The 22,157-nt window shown below is 52.8% G+C and overlaps 1 protein-coding gene across 4 annotated transcripts in view; it reads right to left on the bottom strand.

Moving 5' to 3' along the window:
- Positions 1 to 3,954: 3,954 nt before the first annotated feature.
- SDHB (succinate dehydrogenase complex iron sulfur subunit B) overlaps positions 3,955 to 22,157 on the bottom strand; it is a 31,857-nt gene continuing 13,654 nt past the window's right edge. For all 4 annotated transcript variants that reach the window (XM_069575167.1, XM_069575166.1, XM_069575168.1 and 1 more), the window contains 6 exons: positions 13,328 to 13,413; positions 10,952 to 11,088; positions 10,273 to 10,389; positions 7,776 to 7,877; positions 6,365 to 6,487; positions 3,955 to 4,174 (listed from right to left, as the gene is read on the bottom strand). In XM_069575167.1, the coding sequence (XP_069431268.1) occupies positions 4,097 to 4,174; positions 6,365 to 6,487; positions 7,776 to 7,877; positions 10,273 to 10,389; positions 10,952 to 11,088; positions 13,328 to 13,413 (643 nt within the window). In that variant the 3' untranslated portion in view covers positions 3,955 to 4,096. The remainder of the gene's footprint in view (positions 4,175 to 6,364; positions 6,488 to 7,775; positions 7,878 to 10,272; positions 10,390 to 10,951; positions 11,089 to 13,327; positions 13,414 to 22,157) is intronic.

The following is a 22,157-nucleotide window of genomic DNA, read 5'->3' as shown; positions in this document are numbered from 1 at the left end:
GGCGGGTGTCAGTGGCACACTGTCCTGGCACCCAGCCGTCAGGGCGACGTGGGCGATGAGGAGGGAGCATTGTTAGCCTTGCACAGACAGCCCGCCCCCTGCACGGGGGGTCTCCCACTCTGGCCACGTTGGAAATACACCAGCTGTGGCAGTCCTGAGGGGCTGGTGCCCAAATCTTGCAGGATCTCAGTTTCCGAATCCAGGGATCTAACCTGGGCCCTCTGCAGTGAAAGTGGCGTCCAAACCACTGAATTCCCAGGGAATTAATCACCTTGGAAATGTGATTCAGTCTTCCACCCAGTAGGTGTTTGAGACAAACCAGTTGCTTGAGTTTACAGAGCATTTGCTCAGCTGCAAGCTAGAAGCTTTTTTTACATTATTAGTTTTTAAACTCATATGTGTTAGGCATTTAATTTTGAAGTTTTTTTCAGCGTAACTGAAGTGTAACTGAAAACAGTGTGAAATATTTAAAGTGTATGACGCGATGATTTGATACACATTGTGAAGGGGATTTCCCCTCATCAATTCAATGAACACATTCATACCTCACAAACGTTTTTGGGGGGATGGTAAGAACTCATATTTATTCTTTTTTTAAAAGATGCTTATGTATCTGGTTTTGGCTGTACTGGGTCTTGTTGCTGGGCCAGGATTTCTCTGCTGTGGCGAGCAGCGGCCGCTCTCGAAGGCACACAGGCTCCCCTGCAGTGGCGTCTCTGGCCGTGGAGCACTGGCTCAGGGCAGGGGGCTTCAGTGACTGCAGCTTACGGGCTCGAGAGCGCAGGCTCAGCGGTCGTGGTGCCCGGGGACCTGCAGCGTGCAGGCTCTTCCTGGACCCGGGACTGAACCAGCCTCCTTTGCATTGCAAGGCAGATTCTTAACCACTGGACCACTAGGGAAGCCCCCCATTTATTCTTATGGAGACTTTACCCACAATTCTGAGAGGCGAATGCTCTTAATTCCCATTTTACAGATAGCAAAATAGAGGCTCAGAGGTTCAACAACTTGCCCAAAGATGGGGTAAGAAGAGGTGGCTGGCTTCAGCCCTTAGGGAAACTCAAAGCATTCCACAGGATGCCTTTCTGAGCATGAAAGCACATCGTCTGGACACAACTAGGGCACAGAAGTAGCGTGAAGGACAAAACACCGTCCCTGTTCACGTCTGCAGCTTTACTAGAAAAGTCTTTGTGACTTAAAATAGAACATTCGCCTGCAGTCCAATTGAAGATTAGATAAGCAGTAAATTAAACAATCAGTTGATAACGTATTCTAATTTAGCTCAAGTTTAAATGGGGTGAGAGAGTGATCTATGCTTGTGAACTTGACGTCCGACAAAGCCGATTTGAAGCGGCAACTCCCCTGCTTCTCGTCAGTAGGTGGCTGGTGCAGAGCTCATCTTTAAAGCCATTAAATTAGTCCCAAGAAAGCCCATCTTTCCCTACAGGTCTAGAGATTAGAAGCAAAATAAAATTATCCCGGAATGTGACCTCCCCCCGAGGCTGTCAGAAATCAGTTAAGTGTGAACAGACCCGGAAGGCAGTTTTTGCCCTACTGCCGCCCAGCCCGGGATACGGAGGGCTGTCTGAGGTTTTCCTAATTCTCACTTCCAAACCTGGAGCTTGAACATCTGAAGACTGTGTACTGCGTGTTCTTACTGAGGTGGTCGACAATTCTGAGATGCTGATGTTGGGGCTTCCCTGGTGGCTTAGACGATAAAGAATCTGCCCGCAGTGCAGCAGACCGGGGTTCGATCCCTGGGTTGGCAAGATCCCCCGAGAAGGAAATGGCCACCCACTCCAGTATTCTTGCCTGGAAAATCCCGGACAGAGGAGCCTGGCGGGCGACAATCCATGGGGTCGCAGTCGGGGACGACTGTGCAACCAACACATACGCAGTGTGAGGGCAGGGGCGAGAGGATGAGGCGGCTGGATGGTGTCACTGACTCAGTGGACCTGAGTGTGAGCAAGCTCCGGGAGACAGTCAAGGACAGAGCCTGGCGCGCTGCCGTCCACGGGGCAGCAGATATGGGCACGAGCGAGTAACAGCAGCAAGTGGAGGGCGAGGACGGCGCTTCCTGAATCTCCAGTGATTGAAGGTTTGTTCCTTTTCTCTCCTAGGCAGGAGGGGACAAGCCTTGCCCCTCACCTCTTGCAGTACCAGATGAGTGCCTTTGAACTGTCTCTTTTATTTATGGCCTGCTTTATTTATGGGCTTGGTCTTCGTGCTGCACATGGGTTTCCTCTAGTTGCAGGAGCCTGGGGCCTCCCTGCGGTGACGTTCCTGGTTGGGGGCGCAGGCTCTCGGGGAGCGGGCTCTCGAGCACAGGCTCAGTAGCTGTGGTGTCTGGGAGTGACTCCCCCTCGGTCTGTGGGATCTTCCCCTGGATCTGGGATTGAAATTGTGTTCCCTGCGCCTGCAGGCGGTCTTTTTATTTCCTGCCTGACATGTGGGGTCTTAGTTCCCCACCAGGGATCAAACCCGTGCCCCCGCATTGCAAGTGGAGTCTTAACCACTAGACCCCAGGGACGTCCCACGGCTGGCCGACTATTAACCAGCGGACCACCAGCGGAGTCCAAACTGTCTATTAAAGCCAGAAGTGCCCATTAAGGCTCATTCTCAGTGACTCGGACATTTTTCTTAGCCTCTTGATACAAGAAGCCTTTGTTTCCAGGATCTCAGTGCTACAACTTGAAAAGCAGCCTTGGAGTATTCCTCAGAGTGAACGCTCCGGAAAGTGTGTTGGAAATGGTGGAAATGTAAATAAGTTACATCCTTGCCAAAGAGCAGAGAACCAGCGGGTAAATAAGCTGAAGTTGAAGGTAAATTGCACACACACACACACACAGCTCTGTAGTAGCACCATGGACCTTATATACCCTAAGGGTTACAGTAGAAAGCTGCTGTTCACAGTAGCTGAAACGTGGAAGCAACCAAAACGTGCACTAACAGACTGGATAAACAAAATGTGCCGTGTGCATACAATGGGGTTCTTCAGCCTCAGGAAGGGCTTCTGACGCTCGCTGGAGTGTTCACAGGAGTCAGCCTGCAGAACGCTATGCTAACTGAAAGGTGTTACAAAAAAGACAAACCCCGCCTAATGCCACTTCTGTAAGGTAGAGTAGTCGGAGTCACAGAAATACAAAGTCGAATGACGGTGGCTAGGCGCTATGGACGGAGAACTTTTAAGTGTTCAACAGGCAGAGTCTGAGTTTTTCAAGAGGAAAGTAGTTCTGGAGACAGAGGGCTGTGCAGTAATGCGGATGCGCTTAATACCACTGAGCCGCCCACTGAGAAACGGCCGAGGTGGTCGGTTTGTTATGTGCGTGTTACCACAAGGAGGAAAAACAATAGACACTTGCTAATATTTTGTACCTCATTTTTGGAGGGAATGCAGAACTCCACACACCTGAGAGGACAAAGCTCTGGAGGAACAACGTGGACAGGCAGCAGGGATGTGAAAGCTGGGGGGCTGGAGGGGCTTCCATTCTTCACTCGACAAGCTGTCACTTTCTTCTCAGCGTTGCCACTCGGGGCAGCAGAGCCAGGGCGGCCGCGGCGGGAATCCACGCTTCCCGCTGAGGCCGAGGGCTCTGGAGGGCCGCTGCGGAGCGGGAGCTCACAGCTGTGCTGGGGGACTCTGAGGCTGTCTGCACGAGACAGAGACGTGGCTTTAAGTAACTCCGACGCTGCCAGCTGCAGACGCCAGGACGCTGCGCCCCACGGGCCAGTGCTTGCCGAGCGCCCGAGGGAGGGAGGCGCCCGTGCCTCCCGGGGGGTTGCCCCTCCCAGACGGGCACTCGGGGCAGCAGAGACGGGCAGCAAGCCCCCGGGCCCCGCGGCACGGGTTCTGCGCCTGTCCCCAGGCACTCCCCACGGTGGCTCAGCTCTGGAGCCGGGGCCCCTCCTCACGGCACCTGCGCCTCCCACTGCAGCACGTGTAAGGAACAGGCCTGCTTTTTGTTAATAAACTAGAATAACGTTTATTTATTTCTTAGACCGTGTATTGTACATGCAGCATTTGTGGGAAAGCACGACCTCTGAAGGAGCTCGGAGGTGAACTGCATTCTGAGCTGGCTAGTCAGGTTGGGCACGGCAGTTAAGCAGAAGCCTGCTTCTCTTTATAGGTTGCCATCATCTTCTTGATTTCAGCAATAGCTTTCCCAGGATTCAGCCCCTTGAAAAAAGGAGAAGAGCATCAATATGAAACATTAAGTGAAACTGAACAAACAGCCCAATGACCTTGGGTGAGACTCCCGCCGTTGCTGGTGCCAGGTCCAAGCCCCGTGACTGCAGACCCAGGCCTCTGACTCCTCGGGGCTGGCTGGGGCGGAGAGGCCCCCGTCCCCACTCCTGAGACGGCCGCGCTCTCCGCAGGAGCCGGTCTCACTGAACGCCTGCGAGTGAGGTTCCCTGTGGCTGGTCAGAGCCCAGGAAGAGCTCCTCCTCCTGTGCCCACACTGTCAGAAGCAGGCAGGTGTCTCTAAAGGCTTCATATGATACTATTATCATTAAATCACCACCACCGAAAACCAGCATTTACAAGCCCTCAGAACGACGTGGGAGGAAGGACCCTGTTGCCCCTTCCTGAGCTCCGTGAGTTAAGTGTCGGCGACCCCGGGACGAGCTGCAGCCTGGCCCGCGGCTGGGACAGCTGTCCTGTAGGAGGCACAGGAATGAAGCCCAGTGAGCGCCAGCCTCCCGAGACAGCAAGGGGCAGCCCAGCGCTGGGTGGAGTCAGACACTCATCCGAGGCGAGCGGCGGGCTCCTCAGTTTACAAGAACAACTCTTAACTTTGAAATTGAAGCGTGTAGGAAAAAAGAGATCTTCAGAGAGAAAGAGAGGGAAAGAGAAGCCAGTCTTCAAAAGACTGGTCCCTGAAAGCTTATGGATCACAAGTGTATCCCTCTGAACTGATCCTTCAAAAGGAAGCTCCCTGGACTATCGCTACACAACACGAGAAGAGGCAGACTCTGGCAGAGGAGCTGGCAGAGGGCATGCAGTCACTGTGCAGCGCCCCCCACCCCGCAGGGCGCCCGGGAGCACGCATTCCCGGAGGGCTGGGAAGGACCTCCCGCCACTCTGACCCACCGAGCCGCGCACACCGCCTGCCCAAACGGTTGAGACTCGGACGGGCAGTAAGAGGGCCTGATGCGGCCCCAGGAAGGAGGGCAGCCCTGGGCTGGGAGGTGCGTGGCGGGCCTCTAGCCCTGCCCCAGCCCGACCGTGACTGTCGTGGGCTCAGCTTCCCCATGTGTAAGAGGGGTTGTGCTGGACAGTTTTCAGGGCCCCTTCCAGCTCAATCACCCTGGGCCCGTGTGCAGCCTCAGAGCCCAGTGCCCGCCCCTCTTTACCAAGGGGCGGGCGGGACATGCAAGTCGGCTCCTGGCTGGTCTGTCTGCTGCCCTCCGCAGCGCACAGGCTCAGGCCCAGGAAGGCACCCCAGGAGGCTATGTGGAGCTTTTAGGGAGCGTGAGGGCGCGAGCCCGGCCTCCTTGGGGCGGCTGGTCTCTGACTGGCCGGATCCAGCAGGGCCGGGGCCTACTTTGTCCCAATGACAGAAGGCCCCCTGCGCTGGGCGCTCACTCTGCGCCAGGCCCTGTCCTGAGAAGGTCGTCGGCGTGAGCCGCCTCTGGGCCACACGGCTCACTGGGCGGAGCCCGGGTAAGGGCGGGCAGCGCTGCCTGCGGCCAGCAGCACCCAGCTGCCCCGCTGACCCCCGGGCCGACGCCCGCCGCGCAGACAGCGGCGTGGCCCAGTCTGGATTTCACGACTGCTGAGATATGGTGCCTTTTCTTTTTTAAGCCGCTAACTGGCTGGGTGTGAGTCTTCCATCTTGCTGCCTGTCCCCTAAAACAACACTGCTCCATCCACAGTCCTGCGCAGAGGGCAGCCCTGGTGGCTCCCCGCCCACGGGCCGGACCACAGCTGCTGGCCGACTCTGACGTGGGCTGTGCCAGGAGAGCTGAGCTGGGCCACGAGCCTCCCTCCAGGGAACGCAAGCCGAGAAACGAGGAGCCAGGCAGCTGCTGAGGCTGCGGCAGGGCGAGCCCAGGAGCAGGAGCAGAGAGAGGGAGTGAAAGCTAAGTGGAGCTCCGAGGCCGCGGACAGACACACGGAGCGCAGGCCTGCTGTGGGGGAGTGCGGCGGGCGCAGCCCTCGGGCCAGCGGGACCGCAGCCCGCACGGCCGCCTGTGCTCGGATGCTTCCGTCCCGTGTTCCTGCAGCCAGAGCGAGCCCAGCGGATCCGAGGGCAGGAACCTGCGTCGGAGCCCACGGGACCCGCCTCACGCCCACAGCCCCGGGCCCATGCTGAGGCGGCCGCGCGCTCTGCCCCCGGGCCCTCGCGGCGGGCCGCAGCCGTACCTTGGGGCAGGTCCGCGTGCAGTTCATGATGGTGTGGCAGCGGTAGAGAGAGAAGGGGTCCTGCAGCTTGGCCAGGCGCTCCTCCGTGAAGTCGTCTCTGGAGTCGATCATCCAGCGATAGGCCTGGGGGAGCGGGCCCTGGTGAGCCGAGCCGAGCCCTAACTGGCCGCAGCAGCCCTCTGACTGACCGCAAGGCTCCTGGAGTGCAGAGCGCCGCGCCCACCCAGCTTAGAGATCGTCTCCACACCCTTTATTTCTCGTCCCCTTTCAGAGAAAGGCTTCCCACCCTTTCATAACATCTTCTGATCACCTCGACCAATGGTCCCCACGAACCTCTGAGCCACAGCACCTGGTCCCTGGTGCCTAATTATACACCAAGGGCGTCATGTCTTCAACTACTGATCTCACGCCCTCATTAGCCTCCTCCCTAGATCACCAAAGAGCAAAGGCAGGCATGCTGGGCTTGACTCTCTCTTAACTGCCTCCCCAGCACCTACTCACCGTCTCTGAGTAAACAGAGGACTTAACGTTCAATCTACTTATTGATTCTCTTAATGAGCATGGCCATCTAGGAAGCCTGAGCTCAGCCAGCTGAACACGGACTCAGCTCCTGAGCAGCAGGCTTGCTCCAGCAGTGTGGCCGGGAGGCCCTCTACGCTTCCCAACAACGCAGACGCCGGTGTAAGTGCCAACTATGAACACACCTCACTATTCAGTCTTTAACTTGACCAGCATCAGTACTGCTAACTGGTCGCAGAACCACAGAACTTCTTTTTTTGTGGGAAAATGAAAACAAGAAGTTGTTTTTTGAGTTGCTTAAGGCTTTATGAAAAGCGCTGACCACAAATATAAGTATGAGCTTTCTGGGAACAAAGACAGTGACTCTCGGCTGTGAACTACACACCCAGTCAGAGGCTATGGAAAGCAGCACGCCTTTCTTTCTAAGCAACCTCTCAAGCCTGCACTGCAGGCTTTCATTAGCCGGGAAACAATCTCCAACATTTCACCGTTAACTGCCCCTCAGTGAAATTTCTCTCTGCCCTGCCTGCATGTTGAAAATCCCTGGAAGGGAGGTGGGGAGCTTTCTGACAGATGGAGTCAGGGAAAGCGGGCAAGTGGGCAGCGAAGAGCCAGCTACACAGGAAAATGTCTTGAACATCCGCACGGCACGGCCTGCCAACCTGCAGCCACCAGCCCCTGGTGTGGCCCTTGCCACACTAAACGGAGGCATTCTGCAGATGGAGCCCCAGACTTCCCGAAGCCAAGTGAAGGCGATGTGACCCATTACCCCGTTTGTCGCGGGTGCCAGGGAAGGACACCACCCCTCAGAACAGCGAGTTTCCAGCACACTGTCCTCCTGGAGTCCTGTAAGCCCGTCTCGGCTTCCCTCCCGATATCGAAGGCGCCTCACCTGCATGAGGACCGCGGGGCCCAGGTACTTGTCTCCGTTCCACCAGTAGCTCGGGCAGCTGGTGCTGCAGCAGGCGCAGAGAATGCACTCATAGAGCCCATCCTGTGGGGGGGGAAAGGGGGTCAGGAGCCCATCGCGCAGGAGGCAGCTGTGCCCTGAGCTGACCCAGCGTAACGTGTGGGACAAAGCGCACTAAGCTTTGCTGCGTTTCTGGCGAAATCCCAGCAGTGGCTGCAGAGATTCACCAGGTTCATAAAAAGATCTTGGAACTGATCTTCAGACATGTGCTGGGTCAGAGCCCAAAGTTCTTAAGTCCAGACGTACTTATCCTTTAATAAATAACCCCTTGCTGCTGCTAAGTCACTTCAGTCGTGTTCGACTCCTCACGACCCCATGGACGGCAGCCTACCAGGCTCCTCCACCCATAAGATTTTCCAGGCAAGAGTACTGGAGTGGATTGCCATTGCCTTCTCCAAAATAACCCCTTACTTATCTTAAAAAAAAAAAAAAACCCACACACATGAAAAGAACTTACCACCTCAAATGCAGTCTAGCAGAAATTAAAAAGCCCCCAAGTGCTGAGGCATCCAGAGTCTACACTAGCTTCTGCCCAGGGTCAGCAGGGATCTCAAGGCTTCCAGGGGGAACATCAACACTGTCCCGAACAGCCAGCCCACACTGAGCACTGGGTGCCTTGCTGGCCTCACTCGCGCGGCACAATAACCCTGGGGTGTTATTAGATTCCCACGCTACAGGTGAGGCACAGGGGCTCCGAGGAGTCAGGTCCCTTGCCGGGGGTCACACAGCTGCAGTGAGAGCTGAGACGGGCCGCCGGGCAGCCTGCTTTGGCATCTCTCCTCTAACACTGCCACACTCACAGAGTCGACCTGCCCAACAGGTTCTAACAAACCGGACTGACTTGGGGAACAACAGAAACTGCTTACAGTGAGTGGCGAAACGGAAGGGTGTGCCGACTCTGCAGTGACAGCCACGCGCAGACGGCAGAGCCGACGGTCGCCACCGTGAGCACAGGCCCCCAACAAAACCTGTGTTCTCAGCTGGTGAGCGCCCGAGCCGGCCCCACTGTCCAGAAGGCATGAGGTCACAGCTTTCACCACCTTTCATTAAGATCAAAGCCTTAGTAACAGTCGTATTATTTAGTCTACTTGATATGGTAGACTCCCTGGAGTTAGAAATTAGGGGTAGAGCTACATCCGGAGAATAAGAAAGCCTTGAAGGGGAAGTTGGCTGCTTGCTCTGACTCACATTATCACCATGCCGACCCTTGGCATCCCCACGATGACAGAGCTGGGCATCCCAGCAAGACTTTCTAGTTGCTTTTTGAGCTGTACCATGTGGCACGTGGAATTTAGTTTCCTGACCAGGGATCGAACCCACGCCCCTCACAGGGAGCTTGGAGTCTTAACCACTAGGCCACTGGGGAAGTCCCACAGACTTTCCTTTCTTAATGTTTTCTGGGGAAGAGGAAGGTGTGAGTGCGGGCTCGGCTGCCTGACTCTACACGACCCCCTGGACTGCGGCCTGTCAGGCTCCTGTTGGTGGGATTCCCCAGGCAAGAATATGGAGCGGGTTTGCCACTTCCTTCTCCAACAGGGAAGAGAGGACATGCCACATATTCTCTAGGACCTAAAAGGGCAAAATGCATTTATTCACTCACACAACTGTATTTGCGGGTAAGACGGCTCACGCCATGGGACCATAAAGGGCAGGGTGCGGCCCGCCGCCGCGGCGCACTTGGCCTGCTGGCGGGCTGCCCCGTAAATGAATGCGGCGGTGGCCCGAGGCAGCGTGAGTCCCTGCCTCACACAGGCAGCGCTGGCACCTGTCTGCTCTGGCCCCCTTCCTGCCTCTTCCTCTCCAGAGGAGCGTGCTGGGAGTGTGCAAGCCAGAGTCTCCTTAAAGGGGGTAAAAGTGTGCAAGGGAGAGAGACCAAAGCCTCAATAATACCCCCTTCACTCTCAGAGACTCCACAGCCTGTGCCCAGGCGTGGCACCTCCAAGAGTGAGCTGGCCCACACGGCGTCACCAGACGCACGGCATCAGGAGAGCAGCAGGCGCTAGCCCTGGTTCTGCCATCACCTTTCACTCCCGTCTGTAACTAGAGCGGCGGCAGCCGGGCCGCAGCCAGCCAGCACATGCTTTACTGGCCTGCACTGTTAGCAACTGACGCAGCCCTCGGGCCTCTGGGTCCTCTGGAGGCCCTGGCACCGAGGCAGCGCCGCGCCACCCCAGGCAGGGCCCTCTAGCCCTCGGGCCTCTGGAGGCCCTCACTACCCGCCGGGCTCTGATAGGCTGGGCGACAACCCTGGACAGTTAGTTCTGAAGGTCCTTTCCGGAAGATGCTGAACGGTCCACATCGTCTCCTGCGGCCCCTGCCACCAGCCTCCCCACCCCCGCCCCCGCCCCAGCCCCAGCCCCCAGGGTAAACATCTCTGGCACAAAATCCTCAAGTCAGATAATAAACGGGGACTAATGACCAGTTTCTCACGGTCTTCTATGGACTGCAGATACTGCTCCTTGCCTCCCTGGGACTCATCCTTCTTCTTCAAGTAAGGCTCGATGGACTTGTACTGAGCATAGAAGTTGCTCAAATCCTGCGGTTAAGAGGAAGAGGAAGGGACGGGTCAGATCGCACTGTCACGCTGAGTGCCCTGATTTGCCCACTCTTGGACACTGCGCATCCCGCCCCGTGACAGGCAGCAGCCAGCCTCTCTTCCTTCGGCACAGACACGTGCAAAGACCGTGAAAGAAGTGGTCGCATGTAAGCGTGCGCAGGAACTCTCTCCTTTGGCCACGTGAGAAACGTTCCCATCCTGCAGTACTTTCTCCTGATGCCCTTGAAAGCACCCAGCGAGGGAAAGGAAAGGTGGTCAGCTATCAGGGGGTAGAAATTAAAGCTTTCCCAACGGAGAGTTTCCACATGAATTCTTTGATGTTAGGGCTAAACTCATTTCCAAAACTGTCCCGAGTCTAAAGTCCTGTGTCTTGTTATTCCCGGACAATCCTCCCCAAAGGAGTGGCTGGAGGTCCTCTGGGCCGTTTGTCTCCTGCCGCTCACATCCCTTAATTAAACTCAGGACAGGAAAGAGACCTGCCCTGAAGAGCGGCACCATCACACACACACCTCCCGACCCGCTTAAAACACAGGGAACTTACAGGAACAAGGTCCTTTATCACATACATGTGTGGCAGGGGGTAGATTTTGGAAACTTTGCTGAGGTTGGTGTCGATCCTGCGGGTGCACGCCAGAGTGTTGCCTCCGTTGATGTTCATGGCACAGGAGCCGCAGATGCCTGGAGAGGGAACGGGGCGCCCCGACCCGCTGCGTCGGCTCCCTGCCAGGCCCCGACACGGACACTCCGTGCGGAGGCGCCCGCTGCCTTTCCCTCCCTTCCTTCCTGAACGGAGACGCTGAAGGCTGGAGACCCAAAACCCTGCTGTGAAACCAGGGGCGACCCTGAGGCTGAAAGGTGCCCGCCCAGGATGGCGCTGCCGGTGCCCGAGGGCCCCCCGGCCCTAGCTCCTCGCTCCATGTCTTCTGAGAGGAAAAACAGCCTTTTCTGTGTGTGTGTTTTTAAAGTAACTGTTACTTGAATTATTCTGGAAAACTTAAAAAAAAAACCATTTTTTTTTTTTGATTGAAGGTTAATTGCTTTACAGGGCTGTGTTGGCTCCTAGTGAACTGAACTTTTTTTTTGGTTTGGCCAGGCCACATGGCTTGTGGGATCTCAGTTCCTCAACCAGGGATCGAACCTGGACCCTTGGCAGCGAAAACTCAAAGAGTCCTAACCACTGGACTGCCTCGGAATACACTGGACTCAAGCCCTCAACAGATTAGGGCCCCACAAATCAGCACTGTCTTGGTCATCTTAAAGCTGAGGCCTGGACACGGGCGGCCCGGAGGTCGCCCTGATTCTCCTGTCTCCACAAAGCAGCTCGGTGCCTACACTCTGGACGTGAAGCCCACACGAGCTGCCTCAGCGCCCACTTCCCAAGGAGGATGAACTCATGGGAAACCAAAGCAAGCACAAGAAGGCGCTGAGCAAGCACCTCGAAATGAGGCTTCCTTAGCTTGCACTCACTTCCTGCTTACGGAGCTTCCCAGGTATTTCAGGGTTACAAATGACTACGGGATCTAAGCCCTGCCCCACGTTTCTAAAAAAACCCAGCAACAATGAAGCCTCCCTTAAAACGGCTCGCCTGGAAATTCTCTTTACAAACAAGGGAAACAGCGGCAGCCAAAGCTAGTATCACTCTGCCTTTTTTATTTTTAGCTCCCATGGGCCACGCCTGGTGTTTGGCTCAGAAAGGTTACTGGAAAGTGTCTTTACTTCCTGTGTGCTCAGGTGGGTATTTGATTACAGCAGGATGTTCCCTCAACAGCAGGATTCAGCCAAACTATCATACGCGTCAGCAGCATCGGCTACATTAAATCCAACCCTGTAAGATTAGCTGAATCAAAACAGACGTCTTAGCAGGACTGGAAACACCTGAGCCCACAGGACACGCGTGAAGCGCGGTGGGCCGGCAGCTCTGACGACCTTTCCTTGTACGGAAGGCATTTTAGGGACAAAGTCAGCCACGGCCCGTGGTCTTGGCCCCAGCAACCCTGTTCTGGTTTCATCCCAGGCTGCCAAGCCAGGCTAAGCACGTGCACCGCCCGAGGGGACAATTCCAGAATCAGAATCCGAAAGCTCTGCCCGAGTCCTGGCTCCCGGCTCAGCCGCTCCGGGTCCTTCCGGAAGCCGGGCCCTCCCCGTGCCTCCGCCTCCGCACAAGCCCACCGAGGGTGAATGGCAGCAGCGCCCGCCTGCCTCACGGGAAGCGCCCGGCACGGAGTGCGCGCAGCCTGCGCTCCACAGCCAGCAGGATAGTCAGCCCTCACGGCACCCCGTGGTTTTCCCACACAGGACTCTGGATTACTTAGGAGTTTTCTTTAAATCAGCTCCTTTTACTTAAATGCTTATTTAAAGAATCATTTCTATCACTGTTCCACTGTCGTGACTATTTTTTTCTAGGAAAGTAAACGGTGCTGGTCTGCACAGCCTGGAGTCAGCCGCGCAACGCAGCAGCCGCTGTTCCCACCCAAAGCACCCCGCCGACCTCCTGGTCTGTGCACGTGTGGCGCTGGGAGCTGGCAGGGCGCGCGCGACTCCCCTGCTGGGCAAGTGGTGAGTGAGTGTCTAGACTTCCCCACCACCGCCCGAGCGAAGGGGCTCTGTGGCCGCCAGGCAGAGTATCTGAGCTGGTCCCCGAAGGGTGCAGCCGCTCACGGGGGCCGCCAGATGCAGGAACCACACAAGTGAAAGCTCCTCAGAGGAAACGAACTCCGAAACCTGGATGGTGTATCCGGAGTTCACACCCCCAGCACCTCTGCCCAGGAAAAGCAACTGTGACTCGTGGCGGGGCTACCTGGCGGAGCGCTGCAGCCACCGTCCAGGTCGCCCCAGACACGGCTCTGGCCAGCCCAGGCCTCTTTTGGGAACCAGGACAAAAGTGTCCGAGCCCAGCGACAGGGAGGCAGAGGCTCACCTTCTCTGCAGGATCTCCGGAAGGTCAGGGTGGAATCGATTTCATTCTTAATCTTGATTAATGCATCCAGCACCATAGGACCACAGCTGACCGAGAGAAAAAGAAACACAGATATCACAGACACAGCTGTGTTTATGTGACGCCCAATCTCCCTGCACGTCGCCACGCCGTGGCCTCAGACAGCGGCAGAGGTCATCTGCTCTGCTTGCCCATCTGGCCTCTCAGGCCACCTTCAGCCTTTCCCCAGGTTTCACCGTGTGCACAGCAGCACACACACACTCTCACACAGTTAAGGGCCCCTGGGCTCTGCTCTGACGCCCACACTGCGTGTACACGCCCCGGAAGCGCAGTGTACAGAAAGGGAGACGCGTTTAGATGAGGGAGCAACCTCCACACACCGGCGGCTTGTTTCTTCTTCTAAAGCTCCCTGAAAAGTTTTCCCAAATAATCTATTTAAAATTTCAGGTTTATCTTTTTGGATGAAAACTGTAAGTAGCTTTCACTGGTTGGTTAACAGCTTCTCAGCTCTGAAGCACAGCGAGCAACGTCCACGTCACACAGGACTGCTGTAGGGGGGTCAGCACACAGGAAAATGGAGCACGTGACAGCGTGTCTGCCACACACATTCAGTCTAAGAGCGACTGCAGAGACTCTGATTCAGTGAGAATGGCTTATTCTCTCAGAGCCTGTTTCTCCATCTGTAAAATGGAATTAATATTTATATAAAATTATGAAGATTAAATAAAAACATGTAACAAGGTCCTACTGAACTACATTCAATATCCTGTGATAAGCCATAGTGGAAAAGAAATGGAAAATAATATGTATAACTGAGTCATTTTGCTCTGCAGAAATTAACACAACATTGTAGATCAACCACACAGCACTTCAATTAAAAAGCAGTGCAGCTTTCAGAGTGCCTTGCTTGGCAAGTCTGCCTCCTGGCTGACTCCTCCACCCTATTCTGAGCATTTCTCTACGCATGGGGTTTAATTGCCCCTCTCGATTCTCTATATGCTCTCTCTCTTCCCCCCACCCAGCTCTGAGACTGCTGACAAACACTATAACCTTAGGGCACGCCACTGTTCAGCCGCTCAGCGTGTCCGACTCTGCGACCCCGTGGACGGCAGCACGCCAAGCTTCCTGTCCTTCACCGTCTCCCAAATTCGCTCAAACTCAGGTCCACTGAGTCAGGGATGCTCTCTGACCATCTCGTCCTCTGTCGTCCCTTCTCCTCTGCCTTCTGTCCTGCGCAACGTCAGGGTCTTTTCTGGCAAGTCAGTTCTCTGCATCAGGTGGCCAAAGTATTGGAGCTTCAGCATCAGTCCTTTCAATGAATATTCAGGACTGATCTCCTTTAGGATTGACTGTTGACCTCTTTGTTGTCCAGGAGACTCTCAAGAGTCTTCTCCAACACCACAATTCGAAAGCATCAATTCTTCAATGCTCAGCCTTCTCTATGGCCCAACTCTTTTATCCAAACATGACTACTGGAAAAATCACAGCTTTGAGTAGATGGACCTTTGCTGGCAAAGTGATGTCTTTGCTTTTTAATACCCTGTCTAGGTTTGTCATAGCTTTCCTTCCAAGGAGTTAGCGTCTTTTAATTTCATGGCTGCAGTCACTATTTGAATTATTTTGGAGCCGAAGAAAATAAAATCTGTCAGCTTCCACTTTTTCCCTTTCTTAAAGTGTTCAGTTCAGTTCAGTTCAGTTGCTCAGTCGTGTCAGACTCTTTGCGACCCCATGAATCACATCACGCCAGGCCTCCCTGTCCATCACCCACTCTCGGGAGTTCACTCAGACTCACGTCCATCGAGTCCGTGATGCCATCCAGCCATCTCATCCTCTGTCGTCCCCTTCTCCTCCTGCCCCCAACCCCTCCCAGCATCAGAGTCTTTTCCAATGAGTCAACTCTTCGCATGAGGTGGCCAAAGTACTGGAGTGTCAGCTTTAGCATCATTCCTTCCAGAGAAATCCCAGGGCTGATCTCCTTCAGAATGGACTGGTTGGATCTCCTTGCAGTCCAAGGGACTCTCAAGAGTCTTCTCCAACACCACAGTTCAAAAGCATCAATCCTTCGGAGCTCAGCTTTTTCACGGTCCAACCCTCACATCCATACATGACCACAGGAAAAACCATAGCCTTGACTAGACAGACCTTAGTCGGCAAAGTAATGTCTCTGCTTTTTAATATGCTGTCTAGGTTGATCATAACTTTCCTTCCAAGGAGTAAGTGCCGTTTAATTTCATGGCTGCAGTCACCGTCTTCAAGTGTGCAACATGATAATCTGATATCTAGTGGAAGGACCGCCATGATAAGGTTGGTTAGTTAACACATCTGCACTCTCTGTAAGTATCTCTACCAACAGTGTCGTACCCTTTCCACTGTACCTCTGCTGACACTGGGAATTGGAACCTTCACATCCATTACTTCTCGGAAGTCTGCTCTGCGCCAGGCTCTGTTCTGGGTGTTAGACACCCACCAGGGGACAGAGCAGACACAAACCCCAGCCCACAGGCAGCACGCACGCTAGTGACTAAGCTCGCGGGCTCCGCCTCTCCATGCTCCTTGCCTCTGTGTGTACTTAAGTCTGGGGAATTTTCTTTGTTAAGGTCTCAACTACCACCTTCTGGAAGAGAAACTCTCCTGCTTTTGTCCACTGCTCCTCACTCCCAGGACCTCGCCTTCCGGTCACCAACTGTGTGGGTGCTGCCTCCACGCCGAGTGACTCTGCAACAGCAAGTGGGGGCCCCACAGCGGAACTCAACGCTGACACTATCAGCTCGAGATCCTGAAGACCCCCTCCTCCAGTTTGCTAGAGTGGCTCTCAGAATTAAAAAAAGAGAAGTTCATTGATTAGAACACTGCTTATTATAAAAGGACACAGTCCTGCAACAGGCAGACGGGGGAGGTGCACAGGGTGAAGGGATCTGGGAAGGGAGGAGGGCTTCCACACCCTCTCCTGAAGGCCACTCTCTCCTCGCACCTCCTGGGCTTCACCGAGTCACACTCTCTGAACCTCGGAATCAAGGATTTTCATGGAGGTTTAACTATGTAGGGAAGACTGATTATATCACTGGTCACAGATAAGCAATTAAACCTCTAGCCCCGCTCCCCTCCTGGGAGACCTGGAAGTTCCAGCCCTCGACTCCTACGATCTCCTAGCAACCAGCCTTAATCGAGTGGATTTAGGGGCTTTTAAGAAACCACTTAATATAAACCCAGGTGTGGTTGAAACGAGCTTGCTGTAACAAAAGATGCCCATTTCACCCCTATTGTTTATCTGAAGCTATCTCAGGAACTGAGAAGGGAAACAAAACATCACAAAAGATGGCCCTATAGTTCTTTGGGATTACAAGCGTTTTAGAAGCCAGAAACCCAAGGCCAAATACGTACCTCAGTATCACCCATCTAATAAATCCGATGCTAATCTTGCTTCCACCCTCAACCAGCAACTGGCTATCTGACTTCTGATTTTGAAAGTCAAAATTTTAAAACATGCAAAAATTTTAAATGTTCACACTGTTAAAAGGCGACCACTTTTCCTTTTACGATACTGTCCCCTTTTAAGTCTAAAAGCCCATGCTCCTTCCTGAGGCCAGATGAATATTTTGGGTTTTCCTTATTCCTTAACATTTTCAGAGTGTGCGTGTGTGCAGCCGTTTCAGCCGTGTCCAACTCTCGCGACACGATGCACTGTGGCCCCCAGGCCCTCTGTTCGTGAGCTTCTCCCGGCAGATTACTGGAATGGCTGCCACGCTCTCGTCCAGGGGAGCCTCCGACCCAGAGGTTGAACCGTGTCCCTTACGCCCGTGTCGGCAGGTGGGTGCTTACCACTACCGCCACCTGGGAAGCCCTCGTTTCTGCCTTCCTTTAAGCAGTAGTTTTACATTAGTATTTTAAAAATTCCGTTTTAATATATATTTAATTTATATATTCCAATTCCATTTTACCTATGTCTCTTGGCATTGAAAACAGTCGTCTGTGGGTGTGTTCAGTTACTAAGCTGTGTCCGACTCTGCAACCCCATGGACTGCAGTGTACCACACTCACCTCTCCTCCACCACCTCCGGGAATTACTCTGATTCATGTCCACTGAGTCGGTGATGCTATCCAACCATCTCATCCTCTGCCGCCCCCTTCTTCTTTTGCCTTCAACCCTTCCTAGCATCAGGGTCTTTTCCAGTGAGCTGGCTCTTCACAGCACGTGGCCAAAGTATTAGAGCTTAAGCATCAGTCTTCCCAATGAATAATCAGGGTTGATTTCCTTTAGAACTGACAGGCTCGACTTCTGTGCCGTCCAAGGGACTCTCAATAGTCCTCTTCAGCACCACAGTTTGAAACCATCGATTCTTTGGCGCTCAGCCTTCTTCAAGGTCTAACTCGCACATCTCCATGACTACTGGAAAAACCATGTGTGCGCCAAGAAGCTCCCGTCATGTTCGGCTCTTTACGATCCTATAGACCACAGCCCACCAGGCTCCTCTGTCCATGGGATTCTCCAAGCAAAAATACTGGAATGCAGTGCCCTCCTCCAGGATCTTACTGACCCAGGGATCGAACCCAGGTCTCTTGGGTCCCCTGCCTTGGCAGGCGGGCTCCTTACCACTAGCGCCACCTGGGAAGCCACCGCTTTGACTATACAGACCTTTGTCGGCCAAGTCTGCTTTTTATACGCTTTTAATTTTGTGGCTGCAGTCACCATCGGAATTGATCTTGGAGCCCAGGAAAACTAAAATCAGTCATGCGCCCACTTTTTCCCCTTCTGTTTGAAGTGATGGGACCGGATGCCATGACCTTAGTTTTCTGAATGCAGAGCTTTAAGCCAGCTTCGCCACTCTCCTCTTTCACCTCTCTCTCCTTTTTCACTCTCATCAAGAGGCTCTTTAGTTCTTCTTTGCTTTCTGCCATCAGTGATATCACCTGCATACCTGAGGCTGCTGTTACTTCTCCTGGCAATCTTCATTCCAACTTGTGATTCCCCAGCCTGGCATTCTGCATGATGTACTCTGTGTGTAAGTTAGACAAACAGAGTGACAATATAAGCCTTGTCATACTCCTTTCTCAGGTTTACACTGGTTACTCCAGAACTACACATCCTTAACTTCTCAATGGATCGAGAGTTAATACTGTATCACTTCAGGTAACCACCTTCCAACTTCACAGGTGAACCTGCTCTCAGCTCCTGTGATGGCGATCAGTTGTCAGGACTTCCCCGTAGTTTAGCGCTGAGAGCCTGCCTGCCAGTGCAGGGGACGTGGGTCTGGGAAGACCCCACCTGCCGGGAACAACTAAACCCGAGCGCCACGGCCCTGGAGCCTGTGCCCTTCAGGGCCCAGGAGCCACAGCTGCTGACACCTGTGCGCCCAGAGCCCGAGCTCTGGAGTGAGAAGCCCAGACACCAGACGAGAGCGCCCACCGCCCGCGGCGACCACAGCAGACGCAGCGCCGCCAGAAGCAAGGCGCCAGGGGCCCCGTGGCACGGCTGTGAGAGCCACGCTGGTGTGACGCGCTGCAGGCGGCTGCAAGGCCATCGTCTATGTTAACAGGCAAGAGGAGAAGGGGTCACAGTTATCATACCTGGTGCTCTTTATTATTTCCTGAGAAGTGAGATCCCACAAGGTAGTATTTTTCTTCAGCTTGAAAAACTTCCTCTTCCATGTGACACAGGCCGCTGGCTATTACTCCATTCACTTTTTGTCTGGAAATGTCTTGATTTCATCTTCATCTTGAATGATCCTTTGTTGAATGCAGAATTCCAGTTCACAGAGCTTTCCTTTTAGCAGGTTAGAGAAGGCATTCCGCTGCGCTTCAGCCTCTGTAATTTCTGATGAGCAGTGAACAGTCACTCACATCTCTGCATGCAATGTGTGTTTTTTCTCACGGCTTTCAAGATTTTCTCTGAATTTTTATCTTTAGTAACTTGACCGTGATGTGCTTGGTGGTTTTCTATGTATTACCCTGCTTGGAATTCATTAAGGTTGTTGAGTATGTAAATCATGCTTTTCACAAGCTTGAGTAATTTTGGCCATTACCTCTTCGAATATTTTTTGCTTATTTTTCCACTGCACTTCTCTGGGACTCCAATTACACGTGTGTTAGAGCTTCTAACTGTTCCATCCATCAGTGAAATGCTTCTTTAAAAATCTTTTTTCCTTTTTGTCTTAAGAACAGACAATTTCTAGTATTTTTTTTTTTAATTTCTACTTTCAGGTTTACCAAAGTTTCCCACCGTCAGTTCCCACCTGCTTTTAAGCTAAGCCCATCCAGTGAATTCTCTGCTCCAGAGACGGTACTTTTCAGTTCCAGAGCTTCCACTGGTTCTTCAAGTTCCTAACTCTCTGCTGAGATTTCCTGTCCTACTGTGAGCATATCTTCCTTTATCTAAGAACACAATTACAACTGCTTAAAATCCTTTCTGCTAGTTCCCACAAGCAGGTTGCTTCAAGGCTGGTCTCTGTCGAGTGTCTTTTCCCTTGAGTATGTACCATGCTGCACTGCTTCTGTGTATGAGTAATTCTGCGTTGTATGCAGGACCATGTAAATAACACGACGCAGCAATTAGTCTGACGGAACTCAAGATCTGGGCAGTTCATAAACAGAGTCTGGGACTGCCCCCTGTGCCTCGTTCCGGGATCTCCCCCCCAGTCCCTGGTCACCGTGCTGGCTTCCAGATGCACATTCTGGTCATGTGAGCTAGCAACCACAGTGAGACTGTGGCTTTGAGTTTTAGCCCTTGCACTCCCACACCAATGGGGGCTTGCCTGCAGTCAGAGAACATGCAAAGAGAGTTTATTTTTGCAAGTAACATCCTGTCCTTCCAACTGCCAGCTCTCTGTGTCGGCCTGTGTCTGCCTGCCCGGCTCCTCTCCTGCGCCTCTGGCCACTGCTGCTGCTTTCCAGGTCTCCAGGGATCCTGCCTGTGCTGGCCCTTGGCTGCAGTGCACGGGCCTCTCGCGCACGGGCTCCCCTGCTGTGGGGCACAGGCTCGGGCACACGGGGTCAGTACTCGCAGCATGCAGGCTCTTCCCGAACCAGGGATCAAACCTGCCCCCTGTGTTGGCAGGCAGATTCTTAACCTGCAGACCCCCAGGGAAGCCCCACTGCTTCTTATGTGTATTTTATAAACCAGAGTGTACAGTCATCATTTGTGGAAGGGTTAGGGCTGCCCTCGTGGCTCTGATGGTAAAGAGTCTGCCTGCAGTGCAGGAGACTCGGGTTCGATACCTGGGTCAGGAAGATCCCCTGGAGAAGGAAATGGCAACCCACTCCAGTGTTCCTGCCTGAAAAATCCCATGGGCAGAGGAGCCTGGCGGGCTACAGTTTATGCAGTTGCAAAGAGTCAGACACGACTGAGCAACTTTCAATTTCACTTTCAATCTAATGAAAGCTATTCTGCCATTACTGGAAGTAAATGCAATTGATCTTTAAATTTTTTATCATTAAAAATGTTATAAATTCAACTCTTTCAGTTTTAATCACATCCTGCAGTTTTAATTTGCAAAGTTTTTGTTTTTTAAGTATTTGATAACATTTTTATTATTCCTTAATCAAGTAGTTATTTTAAAAGAGTGCTTTTTAATTTCCAAGTAATTATGGTTTTTTGCTCTTAATATGAATTTTTAGTTTTATTGTGTTATGGTCAGAAAGTGTGCTCTATACAATTTTCCTTTATTTGGATTTTATTAATAATTTTCAGCTGCTAAGTATCTGATAGTTTTGTCTGAGAAGATCATATATCAATTAACTCTATTAAAAGAGTTTATGGGTTGACAGTTAAAAAAAAGCATTCAGAATACTAGTAGTTTTCAAACTTTTTTTGGTGCCATGGAAGCTTTTGTTCAAAGGAAATACTCATTTATAAATAAAACAGACCACAAAACAGAGCAGTGCTGGTGTTACTGGGGAGGCAGAGGTAGCCGGCAGCGGGAAGCTAGAGCCCAGCTCGCTAGACTCGTCCTTCCTCCTGGCTCTCTGCGGAGCGCCTTTAAAGATGCCGGAGGAGGAGTAGTTCAGAGACGCGACGTGAGGGACTCGGCCTGCTACTGCTGCTCTGAAGGCGCGGGCTATGAGCCGAGGGCTGTGCTGGCCTCTGAACGCTGGGAGTGGCCCTCAGCTGGCTTCTGCCAACAGCTTGAAGGGACAGAAGAGGCTCTCGTCTCCAGAAGGAACGCAGCCTGCGGACACCCTGAGCTTAGTCATGAGACCTTTACTGAACTGCTAACCTACAGAACTCCAAGAGAATAATTCGATGTTGTTCTAAGCCACTAAATTTGTGGCAATTACTACTACAGAAACAGAAAGCTAACGAACAGGAATGCATCACTTTTAATATTTTAACTTCATGCCTGTCTTGGCCCATCACCATTCTGGACAAGTCTATAGTGTTACCATTACTGTAGAACACACAGGCCCCCATTCACAAATTAGCATAAAACAGTGAGTATGTTTAAGCTGTTAATGTGTTAATGACTTCAGATCTATGCCTAAAACCGTCTCTACTGTTATGCTGTGAGATTCCCAGAAACAGTTACACTTTGATTTGGAAGAAAGAAAGGAATTTCATGAAAGCTGTTCTTGGTATTATCGTTTTTAAATCTAAAATCCCGGGTTATTTTTTTAATTTAACTCTGACTGAAGGAGAATTGCAACGCTGTGTCGGTGTCCGCCCTGCATCAACACGGGTGAGCCGTAGGTACACATATGTCCCCTTCCTCTTGAGCCTCTCTCCTGGTATTATCCTTTTGAATCAGGTATCTATGTCATTCTTGCTTTAAAATCAGATGATAAATTCCTGAGCCACTGGATACTCTCAGTTTTAAAACCT

Source organism: Ovis canadensis, chromosome 2 (assembly GCF_042477335.2).
Source record: "Ovis canadensis isolate MfBH-ARS-UI-01 breed Bighorn chromosome 2, ARS-UI_OviCan_v2, whole genome shotgun sequence".
Taxonomy (NCBI): Eukaryota; Metazoa; Chordata; class Mammalia; order Artiodactyla; family Bovidae; genus Ovis; species Ovis canadensis.
This window is presented reverse-complemented; position numbering and strand designations above follow the sequence as displayed.